Below are 16,461 nucleotides of genomic sequence, written 5' to 3'. Positions count from 1 at the left end.
GCACGTCAAAATGAAATAATCTTCTTTTCATTTAATTGGCGGTTGGCAGTAAAATTAAATCACCCATATTGCATGTAATTTATTATTGCATTAAGTCTATAGTAGTCTATATACCGTTATTATGTGAGGTAAAATAAGTTTAAATCCAGAATGTTTTGAAATTCACAACATTTCAACACAACTTTTTCTCACGAATTTACAGGCTATTGGACTGTTGAAGGTAAAAGTCATATTATGCGACTACGCGTAACTTTACTTTACAGAGAGCTTACGAACTAGCTCTGCCTTAAGATCAAATGGTGCAACCGAATAACATACAGATTTAGTTACAAACTAGCTAGTAGTTACTAAGCCTTTAGTGTGGACTTTACGTTCACATTTAAGAAAGAACTTACGAATGGCTGGTGCAACCCTACCCTGAGCCTTCTGCTCGCGATGAACTTTCATGGTACGCAGACAGTACTGTACACTGTCACGAAGCGAAGAGGTTAGCAGCTGTTCAGCTAATAGAGCTCAGACTGTTTGCGTCAGTGCGTAAGCGTATGACATCATATTAATGCGAGAGTGATATTCTCGCGTTACTTTCAGTGCATACGCTAAATGATCTGCGCAGCACTTCGTAAACTCCGACACGCATCTTAAAACTGCTTCGCACAACAGAGGTGGCCAGATAGGTGGCCATCCATCATTCAGGGGTAGCCGTGGCCACCCATGGCCACCATTTAGCTACGCCCCTGCCTTGGACACATACCATATAACACACCCTATATATATCTTCACAAAAACATGGAATATTTGCGTCTTTGTCAATTAATTTAGTTAGAAATGAACATTTATTTACTGCCACTTACCTGACGTAAACTTGAGAAAAAGGCAGGCTGACTTGAATCTGGTAGTTATGTGCGGATTGATCCCGAATGAGCAGTGATCCTTCCGACTAAAGACATCTTAAATTCAATAGCATATACGCTCTCACAAATGTACACACACATATATGTTCTCCTAAATATTAATCTAAATATATATATATTCAGAAGAAGGTTTATTTCAATTGTGATATATTGGGGACTATTTCTCCATCCGCTCCTTCAGACTAAAGTTAAAGAAAAGATAAGTTATGAATGTTAACTTTGTCAAAACGATTTGCCCAGGGGAAAATGATAGATTTATAAGACCAAAGATTGCCCTTTAGATATAGAAAAAATGAATTAAATCCCATGTTTAAGAGACGTCAGAGCCAGCGATAAATTTCAGAAGCACTTGTCCGAGGTGAGGCTGCGTTAGGCGGGGTACATGAGCACTGAACGCCCGGTGATCGCCTTGAGCTCACTCTCCGAAAGCGTCCGTGCAAATTTTCAAATAGACGCTATCTTTATTAACCGACCGCATATTTGAACTTAAAACAGATATAACCCTTCGTTTAATGTTTTTAAAATATATTTATGCTAACTTAAAATAATATGTCTTCCTAACTAAGCCAACAAGAATATTGGTTCAACTTGTATATTTTTGCCCTTCCAACATTTAATTAATTGCCGTTTTTACAGTGCACCAGTATAGTTTCCATTAAAACCAGTACATTTTCTATTGTGTTTTGGTCACGATTCTATAGTATTTTCAGGATGTCTTAATTTTGGCAAGTTGGCATATTAATTCTAGGGGAAAATATCGACCTTTAATGAAAGGTTAATTTCTGAAAGTTTTTTAATGCTGTCAAGTTGCATGTTTTGGGAAAATGCATCTAAGTTAAAAGTCCAAGTCAATTCTCTACCATATATCGCATTAAATATCTTTGGAAGTGCTAACTGTCATGAAATCATACAGCCATAAAATATTAACAAAATTTAACACAAATCAACATGATTACCCTCTTGATTATTACTGTTTTGTTCAGTAAAATAGAAGTTAACAATATTTATTTTCAATTATACAGTATTTTTTATCTCCTTATTTTGTTTTTAATTTATATTTAATAAATCATTACGGCACCCGTTTAGACACTGTAAAAATACAATTGTTAATGTGTACGTTGCAGGAATATTACTTTATTTTAGAGGTCTGTGCACCTTCTGCTGTAGTATTTGCAGTCTCAATGTGTATGTATCTGAGTGCGATTTTTCCCGACGCCCTTCGCAACGTTGGTTTGGTGTCTCAGCTTGATTCTATCGAACCCTGATGCGTTTGCATTTATCTTACGTCATCACGAACGTGCATAACACATGATAGTAAAAAGAACACGGGTCAATATATTGTGTTTTTTATTCACTTGATGCTATTATGCGCAGCGCAGAGTAAACACCACTTGGTCCTACTGTATGTTCGCTTACAGCTTTCTGCTGCTTGCAAACAGACTATTTTTACATCTGGAAACATCGTATTACCATTCATTTGCCATTCTGATTCCACTCACAACGCGCAAAACAATGCAGGCTCAATATGAAGCGATTTTAGTGTCATTAATTATTCACACATAAAACAAACTACACACATGCGTAAACAGTTTAACATGAATAAAACCTAATTTACGTGCACAAAGTATAAATATACATTTACAAAAAGCAATTCACGTGTGTAAAACAAAACTATTTTCTCATAAAGTACGTTTCGCAAAAATACGACTGTGCACAAATATTTCGAAACTTTAAAATGTACACGTTTATCATGTAAAGTGAATGTGCAAATTGTCACTCACGTGTGAATCGCGTTAGATGTGTGTGTGTGTGTGTGTGTGTGTGCGTGCGTGCGTGCGTGCGTGCGTGCGTGTGTGCGTGTGCGTGCGTGCGTGCGTGTGTGTGTGTTTTGAGACTCTCCTGGCAGCGCAACCCCTCCCACGTGGGTTGTCGTACTCTTTAGCCAATCAGATTCAACCTTACAATTCAACCAATCATAAGCGCGGAGAGTACAGGACGCAGGGAAAACGGCTCTGCGCACCTTTTACGCAGTTTGACTTACTTCCTGTGTTGCCAATTTAGTGATTTTTCAGCCCCCTTAAGCCAGATATTTTCCAAAAGGCGGCTAGCTACAAATCTATGCGCCCATACAAAACTATGTTTCCAAGAACTAGTCATTTATTGTCCTTGTTCATTTAAAACATACATTGAATGGACATACAAACATGAACACATCTCATCTATCAGGCCCAGTTTGCTACCCAGACGGATTTTAGCAGTTCAGTGGAAGTGACTGCTGGTTGTGTAGTTTTAAGTGGTTATGTTCACTCACTATTTCATACTTTTTTTCTAAAAATTAAGTTAATAAAAAACAGATTTATTGCGTGGCTGTATTATATTTTAATACAGCATCACAGCTCAGAGTGTAGATTAGCGAAGCTGTACAAACGAGCCTTTAGTGCTAACACAAGTGCTCCTTGAATTCTGTGCTCTCCACGATTATGATTGGTTGAATGGTAAGGTTGAATCTGATTGGCTAAACAGGATGACAACTCAAGTGGGAGGGACAGCGCTGCCAAGAGAGTCTCAAAATACACACACACAAATTCCGGGCGATTCACACGTGAGTGACGATTTGCACATTCACATTCAATGATAAACTTGTACATTTTAAACTTTCAAAATATTTGTGCACAGTTGTACGTCTGTGAATTGTATTAAGCATTTGTGAAACATATTTTATGAGAATATATTTTTATTTTACGCACGTGAATTGTTTTTTGTGAATGTACATATATAATTTGTGCACGTGAATTAGGTTTTATGCATGTGAAACTGGCTACGCAAGTGTACATCGTGTTTTATATGTGAATAATTAATGAGACTAAAATCGCTCATAGGCTCACTCTTGCTCAAATCCAAGGTAAATTACCAACGCTATCATCTCTCACATGTGTTTAATTGAAGTAAATACATTGTAATCGGCTAAAGCGCATGCACGAGGTTCGGTACCTGAGTTTGCATGACAGCTTTTACATTTCAGTTCAGTGAAGCACTTTAAGCACCAACACTTTTTCAGTAAGTTATTTCTTGTAGAATTGTGCTTCAAATAAAGAACTTTATGTTGACCAGATTGTTAGTTAATCATTTACAAGTCAATATTTGCCTATATGGACAGCGATTTAAAAAAAAAGTGAACTTGTAAAACTGCGGTGTTAAATGCGATGCGTGTCGAAAATTTGGGTGCACCTAACTTTTGTGCTGGTGCACCTAAGAAAAAAAGTTAGGCGCACCAGTGCAACCAGTGCAAAAAGTTAGTCTAGAGCCCTGCAACTCGATATTTAATAAGACTGTCAATGTATTGGATTCAGGTGTTGGGAGTAATGCGTTACAAAAGTAATGTATTACAGTAACTATTACTTTTTGCTGTAACGCAGTAGTGTAAGGCATTACTAATCAATTTTCAGTAATATTTTACTCGGTACATGTTCAGTAAGCTTGCGTTACAACAAATTTTCCCCGGAGACATTAACAAATCAAAAATCCCGCAAGTCAAGTTCTATTTCCTGTTGTGAATAGACGCGTGTGGTGTCATTCATCTCCCTCTGGCTGGTGGAACTTTGTATTTTGTATTGTAACGCGGCATGATTTCAGCCTCTGAGCTCGAGGTCCGAGGCTATTGGCCCCGCCCGGTTCGCTGTAAGCGCCAGTGTTGCCAGGGTCGGGTTTTCCCGCACAATTGGGCTATTTTTAAAATGCAGTTGCGGGAAAAATTATGGAGCTGCGGGTTTTGGGGATTCTTTCATAATGTACTGCGGCCGCCAAAATGTTTATTTATATTCTAAGGATAAATATTAATTGATGAGATTCTTAATGTGTATTCATACTAGGATGAATACCTGGCAACTCCAGGACTGGGACCAGTTCTCGAAAGTGTGGGGGACGAGTGTCTGACAGGCAGGCTACAGTACAGGGAGGGACGCAGGAGCTCAGCTCAACCAAAGAGGAAAATATAGCGGTGGTATTAGACAATGCATCCGAATTATGCTTTTAGCAATGTTTCGTACCAAGGTGCATGTCACATTGCACAATGAAAGAAATCACGCGTGAGTGTACAACAGTTGATTCTACCGGCTGCCAAATATCACGGTTGAGCAGCGCTATACACAGTCTAGAACAACTAAAACATTGACGTGCTTGTACACATTATACATATGCAATATATTTAACCATGCTTATTTCTTAAGCAAGTTTTTGCATGTCTTACGAAGAGAAAACACGTTTCTTGTCAATTTCCGTGCGTGGCCTCGAGCACACATGGGATCTTTTTTAAAGGGACACTCCACCCAAAAATGAAAATTCTGTTATGGATTACTCACCCTCTAGTTGTTCCAAACCTGTATAAATTTCTTTGTTCGGTTGAACACAAAGATATTTGGTAGAATGTAAGCAACTGAAAATTCTTTGGTATCATTGACTACCATAGCAGAAAAAAATATAATGGTAGTCAAAGGTGACCCAGAATTGTTTGCTTTCCTAAATCCCCCAAAACATCTTTTGAGTTCAACAGAACAAAAATATATACAATACCTAGGAAACCATTCAGATAAGTAAATATAGCAATAGAAACGTCTTTTGGCAGTTGTTAACTTCGATTTGACACTGGAAAATTATTGGGCTAGTTTTCATTCCTTTTGGGCGGGTTTTGAGGGGTCATTGGGCTGCTTTCACGAAGCTAGTTAGCAAGATCCCTGTGACCAGCAGCAATGACAAGGTAAGCTAACTTTTACATGATGACTAGCTAGAATTCTATATAATCTAGTTCAGTGATGAGATGGGACTATTTTGTATTTAAATACCTTTGAAAAAAATTTAATGTATTTTGTTTTTAAATGCATTTAATCTTAGTATTTTTTGTATTTATTTTTGTATATCCTAGTTAATTCAAGAAATCAGCAGTCTAATAAAGAGGTTGATTGGCAAAAAGTATGTGTTTTTGTATTTTCAAAATACAACAAAGACATTTAGTCATTTTAGAATGTTAAGTTCTACTTCTGTAGTTATTTTGGTGAAAGTAACTCAAAAGTAATACAGGAGTCATGTAACGTATTACAATTCTGAGACAGTAATATTGCAAGGTAAGGGATTACTTTTAAATAAAAGTAACAAGTAATCTGTAATGTATTACAGTTTGGAAGTAACTTGCACAACACTGCTGGTATTGGAGGGTTTATTTAAAGGAGAGATTTTTTTCTACGTTTACACAAATGTAATATAAATCTTATGGGTCCACATAATGTGTCTGTGAAGTTTCAGCTAAAAAATACACCACATACAGGGCTTTTCCTGGCTCAAAATGAGGTGGAGGTGGTGCCATCCTGATCTTGTACACACACACGCAGGCCTACCATACCTTTAAGTGGCTTAACCAAAGTGACTTGTGAGTTTGACATATTAAAAGTTCTAATAAAATTAGATAAAAATGACAATTATTAAGTTATATAAAACATTACTTTTATTCAACCAAAAATAAATGTTTTTTTTAATCAAATAAAGCTTTTCTATCATTTTCAACTAACTTTTCAGCCCACAATAGCCAACTGAATTAACCAGTCTTTCAAAATGAGCAAAGCTCATTCACATCTTGCATTCTCTGTGGTTCACTTTAAATGATTCAATGATCTCTTATATTCGCTAGTGACTGAAAAGTTCAATAGTTTAAATGAATCGGTTCAAATGAGTCATTCGTGTGCGAGTCGTTCTGAACGCAATGTGCGTTCATACTGGCGAACTCGCTGTGTACAGTATACGCTGATTCAACTATCCGACTGCACAGCTAAAAAGACATTGCAATGATGTACGTCATGTTAATTTAATAAATTTCAAGAAATTGAACGAACTTGGATGCAAAACAAACAGCCGTGAAACACAGGCTGGCTCTTGTTCTGCAACTCTTTTTAGCGCCTCAGTGTGCTGATAACGAAACAGCGCCTCCACTGTGGTGTAAAGTCGCAACTGCAGTTACAAATGACAGTCTGTTAAATGCACGCAGCATTTCTTGTGAAGACTAGCAACATAATTTTGGTGAGAGCCTGAGGTGGCACGACATTTGACGAAGGCGGCCGCCTCCAATTTCTCTATGCAGGAAAAACCCTGGGCAAGCCTGTGAGAAAAACTGGGCAAGTAGGGCATGGTATAATAAAAGATATACCATGCCCTACTTGCCAGTTTTGCATGTGAGGAGAAACGTGCTGTTTTGGTGTGTCTCTTTAAGTGCAAATGAGCTGCTGGTCTCCGCCCCTTTTCAGCAGATAACACAGCCGGGGATGTGAGCCTGTGCTTCTAACGACTAAACATGAAAGTAGGGTCACATAAAGCGAATCAGAAATGCTGTGTCTCGTCTGTAAACACCAAACACATTGTTTTCTATAAGCGAACAGACTCCTAATAAAGGCGTCACGTTTTCTATATGCGAAAGTACACATGACAAACCAATCGTGTATTTACAAACCATACACACTGCTTTCTATAAGTGAAAGTACACATGACAAACCGGTCATGTATTTACAAACCATACACACTGCTTTCTATAAGTGAAAGTACACATGACAAACCGGTCATGTATTTACAAACGCGTATTCTCTAAGTGAAAGTAACGTTACACAGGCAATCCCGTCGCGTGTTTACAACATACACATGCTTTCTTTGATGTGAAGGACAAACGTTTCACAATGACTTTTACCTACTTTTAAGTTGCCACAGGTCCCTGAGGTCTTACTTAAAAAATAACGGTACTTACAATGTCTTTATTTGCAGCTTTGCCTCGTTCGTCTGGTGGATTTCCATTGAAAACAAAATAAATCCATTGCTCTCCTGTCAGGCTGGGAACAGTGTTCTGTGCTGCTCTGTGCAGCCAACAACAGAACACTTAGCATGCTTTGCTTACTTTTGCCATGGTGTCGGAACTAATTCACATATGTCAAAAATGGCGGACACGTCAGAAAAGGGGCGGTAATATTATAATAAGAACGACTACCTACGTCAGAAAGCGAGCGAAATCTAACGGCTCGTTTTCTCACAGGCTTGCAGAGATAGGCTCACGTAAACAAAGTTACTGGATTGTCATTTTTCACGTTTTCTGAGTTGTAGATGCACCAGAACCCGATTATAGCACTTAAACATTGAAAAAGTCAGATTTTCATGAAATGCCTGTACAAAGTTCAATGTAGGGAAGGAAGGAGGCGGAACCGGCGAACATTCATAAAACTTTAATTCAAAAATAAATAAACAATAAACAGCAAATAACAGGCCGGCAGCCACCTCACGGTCGACTGCCGGCCACACGAACACATAAACAAACTTAACCTATTTCCGGGCCCGGTCCTCTCTCGTCGGCAGTTCGTCGCTCGTCCTCTTATGCTCCCTAGCTCCCCGTGAGGCATGCGGGACCGGTGCGCGTACAGCTGATACTCATTATCACTCCGCCACCGGCCCCGCCTTCCTGCCCCACGGCTCTCGTCCCGCCTTCCTCGCTACATACCCCCATCGCCCCTCACAGGCCGGGGGGTACCACCGCGCCTGTGCTTACTCCCCCCGGGGGGCCCCCTTGAGAGCCCCAGCGCCTGGGGGTACGCACCGACGAGACGAGAGAACGGAGCCGGGAGCACCCCGAGCGACAGGGACGAGAGAGGGGAGAGAGGAAAAAAAAAAAGTCCGGTTCCCCGACACGCCGTCGCTCGGTCCTCAGCCAGCCGAGAGGCTCTTCCTCGCGGTGCTATGCTGTGGTGCTGGACGTTCGGTGGACGGCCCGATCCTCCTCCGCCTCCTGGCGGCTGGCGATGGCTTCTGGCTGAGGGCAGCCGGCAACAAGTTCCCCGTTTCCTGTTCCTCACCATCATGGCTGTTGGTAACAGGATTCCGGCTCACGGCCAACGGCGGCAACTCCTCCGCTCCCTCTATGGCCGCCATCCCACCTCGTCCCAGGAGCACGGCCGCGAGCTCTCCGTCCCCACCGATTCCTCTCGCTCCAGCACCACTGCCTCGGGCAGCCGCTGGCGGACGTCCCTCGTCCGCGCTGCCCGAACTCCTCAGAACCGCGAGGCCGCTCGGTGGCGAGGGCTCTTCGACAGCATGTCCCTCCTTCCTCCCGGGTTTTGGCACCAATGTAACAAAGTTCAATGTAGGGAAGGAAGGAGGCGGGAACCGGCATCATTTAAACAATAAACTTTAATCAAAATAAATAAACAATAAACAGCAAATAACAGGCCGGCAGCCACCTCACGGTTGACTGCCGGCCACACGAACACATAAACAAACTTAACCTATTTCCGGGCCCGGTCCTCTCTCGTCGGCAGTCCCGTCACTCGTCCTCTTATGCTCCCTAGCTCCCCGTGAGGCATGCGGGACCGGTGCGCGTACAGCTGATACTCATTATCACTTACGCCACCGGCCCCGCCTTCCTGCCCCACGGCTCTCGTCCCGCCTTCCCCGCTACATGGCCCCTTTAAGCCCCCCCCCAAAAGCACCTCTGAAACCCTGCGCAAGTGATGCGTGAATGAGCTCTAACGTCACCCGAATCCGCCTTTTTTTAAATCACCCATCTCTCCATCTGAGCTGCTCAGAGATGGGGATCTGTAGCACGTGTCAGTTTGCATTCCGTTATTGGTAGGCCTAGATCAGAGGTCGGCAACCCGTGGCTCTCGAGCCGCATGTGGCTGCTCTTCTGCCCCCCTGCTGTGGCTCCCTGCAGTCTTTATAAGGCCCTGTTTATGCCTGGTATTAAGATGCGTTTTGGTCGATCGGATCACAAATGGACGAAAGAGGCACATACCCGTTTACACCTGCTGCTGTAATCCGTCTATTTTGTCCACTTTTGACCACTTCTGTCCTGATTTCTTCAAGAAATAGCTAAAGCTTACACATTTAACCAGCCACACACCCTGGCTGGGTAAATGTATTTGCTTTTTCAGATATTTGATTCGAAAAGACAAAATGCATGATGAGTGCATGATGACATTAAAGTTAGTGGAGCATAAGAAATACTAAATACTAAGAAATTCTAAAATTTATATAAATTTTTCAATTCAGCTTTCCATTTAAATGTGAAATATGAAATGCAAAATGCCTTTTCAATGGCGGTGTCTGGCTAAAAGTACCTTAAAGGGATAGTTCACCCAAAAATGATTCTGTCATCATTTACCCACCCTCAAGTTGTTCCTGTATAAAATTCTTTGTTCTGTTGAACACAAAAGATATTTTGAAGAATGTGGGAAACTAAACATTTCTGGCGAACCATTGACTGCCATAGTAGTTTTCTTTCCTACTATTGAAGTCAATAGTGCCCCAGAACTGTTTGCTTACAAACATTCTTCCAAATATCTCTCTTTGTGTTCAGCAGAACGATGAAATTTACACAAGTTTGGAAAAACTTGAGGGTGGGTAAATAATGTAAGTGATTGTAAGTGGTACTACAATTGCTTAGAAGAAGTAAAAATAAAAACAAATGAGAAAAAGATACATGTATGGAGCCATAAAATAATTGATTCTATAAAACAATCTGTATTTGGGTAAAATTGATGAGAAATGTTTGAGTTCATATTGATATCCAGAATAATATTGACTTTTTTGCAGACTTGACAAATGTGAGCTCAGTTTGACATTTGTGAGATTTCTGGCTCTTTTTCTCAGTATAAATATTTAATATGTAGTTTCCAATTTCTTTCTATTTAATCGCACTGATATCTATGAGAAATAATTAAGATATTAAAGAGATCTCCCCTGTGTTTTTTCTTTCTTATGGGAAGTCATATAACACACATTTGACTTTGTGACAACATGCTCATTAAAGGGATAGTTCATCGAAAAAGGAAAATTCCGTCATCATTTACTCACCCTCAGATTGTTCCAAACCTGTATACTTTTAATTGTTTTGCTAAACATAAAGGAAAATGTCAGTAACCAAACAGATCTCATCTCCCATTGATTCCCATTGTATTTCTTTTCCTACTATGGCAGTAAATGGGGGATGAGATCTGTTTGGTTACCGACATTCTTCCAAATATCTTCCTTTGTGTTCAGCAGAACCAAGAAATTAATAAAGTTTTGAAACAACCTGACGGTGAGTAAATAATGACGGAATTTTCATTTTTGGGGGAACTATCCCTTTAACATGTCGCATGCTATGAATAACTTTACTAAGTTAAAGTACTAAGTAATGTGGATAGTTTATTAAACAGCCAAATAAGTTTATAAACTTATTAATAAACCGCACGCAATTTCAGCATTCAAAACACATGTGAAAATCTGTCACGGCCTGACATTTATAAAAAATACCGTGCTGAGAACACAGTTTAACTTTCTGCTCAAGTCTGCCTTCATTACGCTGTTGACCCTTGCCATACACAAATGTGGTTTTATTGTGTTCACTTGTTTACATAAGAGCCATTATAAAAATGCTCATAATGAATAGAACATCAGAGAGAAAACACAAATCATTAGAGGAGCAGTACTGAGGTCGATGCGATCATACTGTACTTCCTGTCAGTCTTTTTCCTACTGGAAAGAGAATCACGGTTCTAGTGGCAGATGTGACACAGTCTACAGCAGCTGTATAGCTTTGTTTACAATGCAAACAAATAGGATGTTTTAAAAAGGCTGTTCACACTATAATTTAGCATTTGACAAAAACCAGATCAGTTAGATCAGACAGTGTAATCCATTTCTAGTGTATCTACAGTGATGTGGTGCTATAATGATATAAGCAACAGCACGATGCCAGGACACTTTCTCATACAGCAATCGAAAGCAACTGTTAGTGTAAGAGATGATGGAAAGGGGGAATCAAGCCCCTGCTCATCTCTATCATGATATCACAGCAGTGCTGAACTCAGGAAAGAACATAAGCGTCTGGGACATTTAATGCATTTATGCATATCCGGTGTTCAAAAGTGTATTTGGACCAATACAATATTGGTCCAATATTGCACATTTTATATCACATTAAATAGGCAATGATAAATGATAAAAACTACTTAAAGGGGTAATATGTAGCGAATACATGTTTTTCTGTGTCTTTGGTGTGTTATAAGTTGCCCACGCATGTATTAGACAAGTAAAATTGCAAAAATGAAAGTGTCGAAACAAAAAATGCATTCTATCTAAAAGCGAATGCTCACCCAGACCTGCCGGAAACGCCTCGTGTAAACACACCCCTACAAATCTACCTCAGTTCGTGGTATGATTTAACTAAGACCGCTCAAATGTATACGCAAGTAAGGTGGGCGTACCTGTCAGTACAATTGCTTTGGAACCTGATGTTCCAAATATGGTAAGAGGCGTTACATTTCCATCACACGCTTGCAGTATTCGACCAATCACTACGCACTGGTTAACTGGCCAATCATAGCACACCTCGCTTTTCAGAGCCATGAGCTTTGTTAAAAATCTGTGCGTTTCAGAGAGGCGGGGCAAAGAGGAGATACAAACATGCACGGTATGTGGAAAATACAGCGTTTTTGAACCTTAAATCATGTATACACATTGCCTTACATCTAAAACAAATGATAATATTTGTTTTAGCCGTGTCATATGACCCCTTTAAAATATGTTTTGCCCATTCAGACATTTCTAAAAACAAGAATTTCAAACCCCATATGGATGTGATTAGGTTCAGGTTGGTGGACATGGATTTCATGGGCTTTTTTGCTGTTTAGACTACAAAAACTAGAGTTGAGGGGGAGCTAGGGGATCTAAGACCCCTATAAGGCATTAGGGACACCCTATAAAAGGTAAAAAATAGACTTTCCATTAAAAGTTTAAATCAAAAACTAATTTAGAGATTTTTGGTCCCGCCCCCCCCAAAAAAACAAGATGGGGATCCCCCATAAAACATGATTCAATACAAGCACTAGTGGGATAAACACACCGAAAGTAAGGACTTTGCTTTCCGTTTCTGTATGGTGTCTTCAATGTAAAGTTGTAACAACTCAATGTAATAACTGCACATAATGCAATATTACATTATTGTTCATAATGTAATACATTTTATATAAGACATTTGTTACTTTATAAACACTGTAACAGACAGTTCATAATGTAATAACAGTTCATAAGGTAATACCAGCACATAATGTGTAAGAGAAACAATGTTTAGAATATAATTCCCTTTCATTATAATACATTTGAGCACAATTGTAATTGTTTATTACATTCATTACATTGCATTTACTAATTGTTTTGTGTAGTTTTTTAAATGTTATATTTGATAGAAAATAAGCTATTACACTCTTAAAACCGCACCCAGTGAGTGTTGGGTCAAAAAGGGACAAACCCAACCATTGGGTTGTAAAATAACCTATGCTAGGTTGCTTTAACCAATTGTTGGGTCAAATATAAACCATATGCTAGGTTAATGTAACCCAACTGTTGGGTTTATCCCTTTTTGATCCAAATGCTGGGTTGAACATTTTTTTGAGTGTACAATAAATGAGAAGTAGGCTTATTAGGCTACATCATGAACTTAACTTTTTCTAAAAATGTCAAATTTGTGATTATGAAGTGCTATGATGTCGATGATGTCACAATGACTCAAAACTTGCACAAGTTTTATGCACTACGTTCTAAAAAAATGTTAGGAATTTTCAACCCAGCGTTGGGTCACAAAGGGACGAACCCTTTTGGTTTTATTTTATATTTACACTCCTTTTTTAACCCAGCGATGGGTCAAAAAAGGATTGTAAATATAAATAAGTGTATTTATTAGTTATTATAATGTGCCGTTTTTACGTTGTGAGTTGTTACATAAGTCAAAACTTTTTTGCCCCCCATCATGTGAAAATCATAAATAGATGCTAATGCTAATGCTTATCTCACAACTCATAACTGTAATATATCATTTTGCACTGTTGGTGCATAGATATCTGTGTATTAAGGTCAATCTTGGTCAGAATAATACAAACAAAAAAGAAAACCATAACCAATTGCACGAATCTAACCCAGCCTTCTGGGCTGAATGACTCTGGAGAACCTAGCTTTGCCAGTAATTTCTGCCAGGAAATGTGTCATTTAAGCAGGAAGGCCATGATGATGTTTGAAACCGTCAGACTGACAGTGAAGGATTCTGGGAAGTGTGCCCTCTATGACAGCGAAGTCATGGTTGAACACCAGCAACCCTATAACCTCGAGATCAACCCCCCTCCAGCCAAACGCACTCTCTCTGACTCATATTCTCTTATTCCACTAACTCACACTAGCTTTTACAGGACAAACTTTTTGGTCTCTTGTGACATTTTAGTGCTCAAAGACTGTGGCCGTTTATTATTAGATACTAGCTGTTCCTTTCACAGCTCACACAATTCCAGTCCAACTAAATGAACACACACAGACTTACCTGCCAGACGAGAGGCTCGATGTAGTCGCTTGTGGTTGAGAGATAGATGCTAAGCACTAGCGTGTGGGAAGATGAAGTGAGGACGCTAGCGATCACGGCATCCCTCATGGAGAACGGCAGCATGGTGAAAACCACAAACACAATAAAGAGGAAAAACGACACCTGTGAACAGAGATACAGAGCGTCAGACTGACATCTAACATCCACAGACGATTTTAACACCATTCAGAAAGAGCTAAGCTCCTTTGGTTATTAAGGATTAATGTGAAACAGATGGGGAGAAGCAGCTATTATAATTAGATTTATATTATATATAGAAGTCCCTAAATTGGCCATAATCATTATAGTTGTAATGATACTTACAGTATATTTTAGGAGCGAATATTAAGTCGCATAATAAATATTCACGAGCCAAGCTGGGAAATTTTAGAGCGTGAGCCACGTTTTAGATTATTTCTGTTTCCTGGAACCAGCCATATGATTCAATAAAATATGTTTCACAGACAACATATACAAATTGCTTGAAAGACCAGCATGTACACTGTAAAACATTTGCATCAGTTTGCCAGTAACTTACTGTAGATTTCATTTACAAATTTGTTTTAAACATAAACTTACCTAGTTCTTATAATTTCTTTCACAAAACAAGACTAAATATCTTAGGCCACTTTTCTTATGTAAATATAATTTTAATTTAGGAAGTTTTACATGTTTTTACTAGAAAACAAAACAAAAATGCTAAGAAAGAATGTCATTTTTTGTGCTAATGCCAGTAGACCAGACTCTGCTTGCTCATTTTGAATCTCAAAAGTCAAAATGTTTTAATTTTGATTAAAGTAAATTGAAAACAATACGGTAACACTTTACTTATAGCATATCTGTATAATGCATTATAAAAGTAGTTTTATTGTATTAATTATGCATTGTAATGCACCTTACTTATCTAATTGAACCTACAGTTTATACATTATAACACTTCACAGTTCACATCAATTCATTGTTACACTTCCCATTTTTATTTTGGTTGTAATACATTAAATGTTGTTGTAAAGAATTATAACACACATTATGAACAATTATAATGCGTCATACCATTTAATAACCCTTAATAATGCATTATACCTAAAGGCTTTAAGTAAAATCTTACCATCAATACTAATAGGAAAGTAGTATTAAGTCGTAATTAAATCTACAGTAAGTTACTGGCAAACCTACAACAAAACTACAGCATAGTTTTACAGTGCAGTTTTTTGGAGGATCTATTTACAGAAATGCAATATAATATGCATAACTATGTGTTCAGAGGTGTATAAAGACTAACGAAGCGTTATGTTTTTATTATCTTAGAATGAGCTATTTCTATCTATAGGCCTACACTGCAGGTCGCATTAACCGTATGGACAATTTGGCGAGTACGCAGGGGCACCAAGACTTCAGGGGCACCAACCTAACCAAAAAAAATACATAAGCACTTGCACTTTAAGACTTAAGTCACGCATCATCTCTAAATAAGTTGAGGATGTATATAATATAATAATGAGTTAAAAATTAGTTGAAAGTTAAATCGAAATTTTATTTCCGTTGTGCGAACTTGCCAACTTGGTTTGCAAAATATATAATTCGGCATTACATAAATGAACAAATCTTAGTTGGCTAAACATTGAAACAATCATTAAGACAACTCAAAAATCTTACTGCATCAGGTTGTCTCTTTTTTTTCTCAACTAGTTTTTTGAGAACTAGTTATTTTTTCCTGTCTGACCTCTTTGAACATAAAAACAACAGAAATCCTGTTTCCCATGATCTATGGCTCTTTACGTTAGTGTCAAAGCTGCATATTTCATCAGGTTTTTAAAGCAAAAAAGTGCTCATGAATATTCCAAAGCTTGAGTTTTTTTTATGAGTGTTGTTTTGTTTTGTCTTTGCATCTAGTACTAGTGGAATGGCAGGCAGGGCACCGGATGGCAGCCTAATGGATTTCTGGCTTGGTCACCCTCACAGACCACACACACACACAATGCCAAAAAGAAAACAGACGGCAGACCAGTGATTTCATTCAGACAAAGTTTGTCTTCAGTCTTATCGATCGCTACTTCCACTCTGTAGAGTAGAGGTGCAGAAGAAGATTAGAGTCGAGCATTCTTATTTTTGTTTAGTTTTTTTAAGAAGTCTGTTTGTTTGCCA

The 16,461-nt window shown here is 38.8% G+C and overlaps 1 protein-coding gene across 3 annotated transcripts in view; it reads right to left on the bottom strand.

Moving 5' to 3' along the window:
• The window catches only part of adcy2b (adenylate cyclase 2b (brain)), a 113,180-nt gene that overhangs the window by 71,266 nt on the left and 25,453 nt on the right, over positions 1–16,461 (bottom strand). For all 3 annotated transcript variants that reach the window (XM_057354239.1, XM_057354240.1, XM_057354241.1), the window contains exon 3: positions 14,278–14,439. In XM_057354239.1, the coding sequence (XP_057210222.1) occupies positions 14,278–14,439 (162 nt within the window). The remainder of the gene's footprint in view (positions 1–14,277; positions 14,440–16,461) is intronic.

Source organism: Triplophysa rosa, linkage group LG16 (genome assembly GCF_024868665.1).
Source record: "Triplophysa rosa linkage group LG16, Trosa_1v2, whole genome shotgun sequence".
NCBI lineage: Eukaryota > Metazoa > Chordata > Actinopteri > Cypriniformes > Nemacheilidae > Triplophysa > Triplophysa rosa.
The sequence above is the reverse complement of the archived record's forward strand: the minus strand, read 5'-3'. Positions and strand labels throughout refer to the sequence as shown.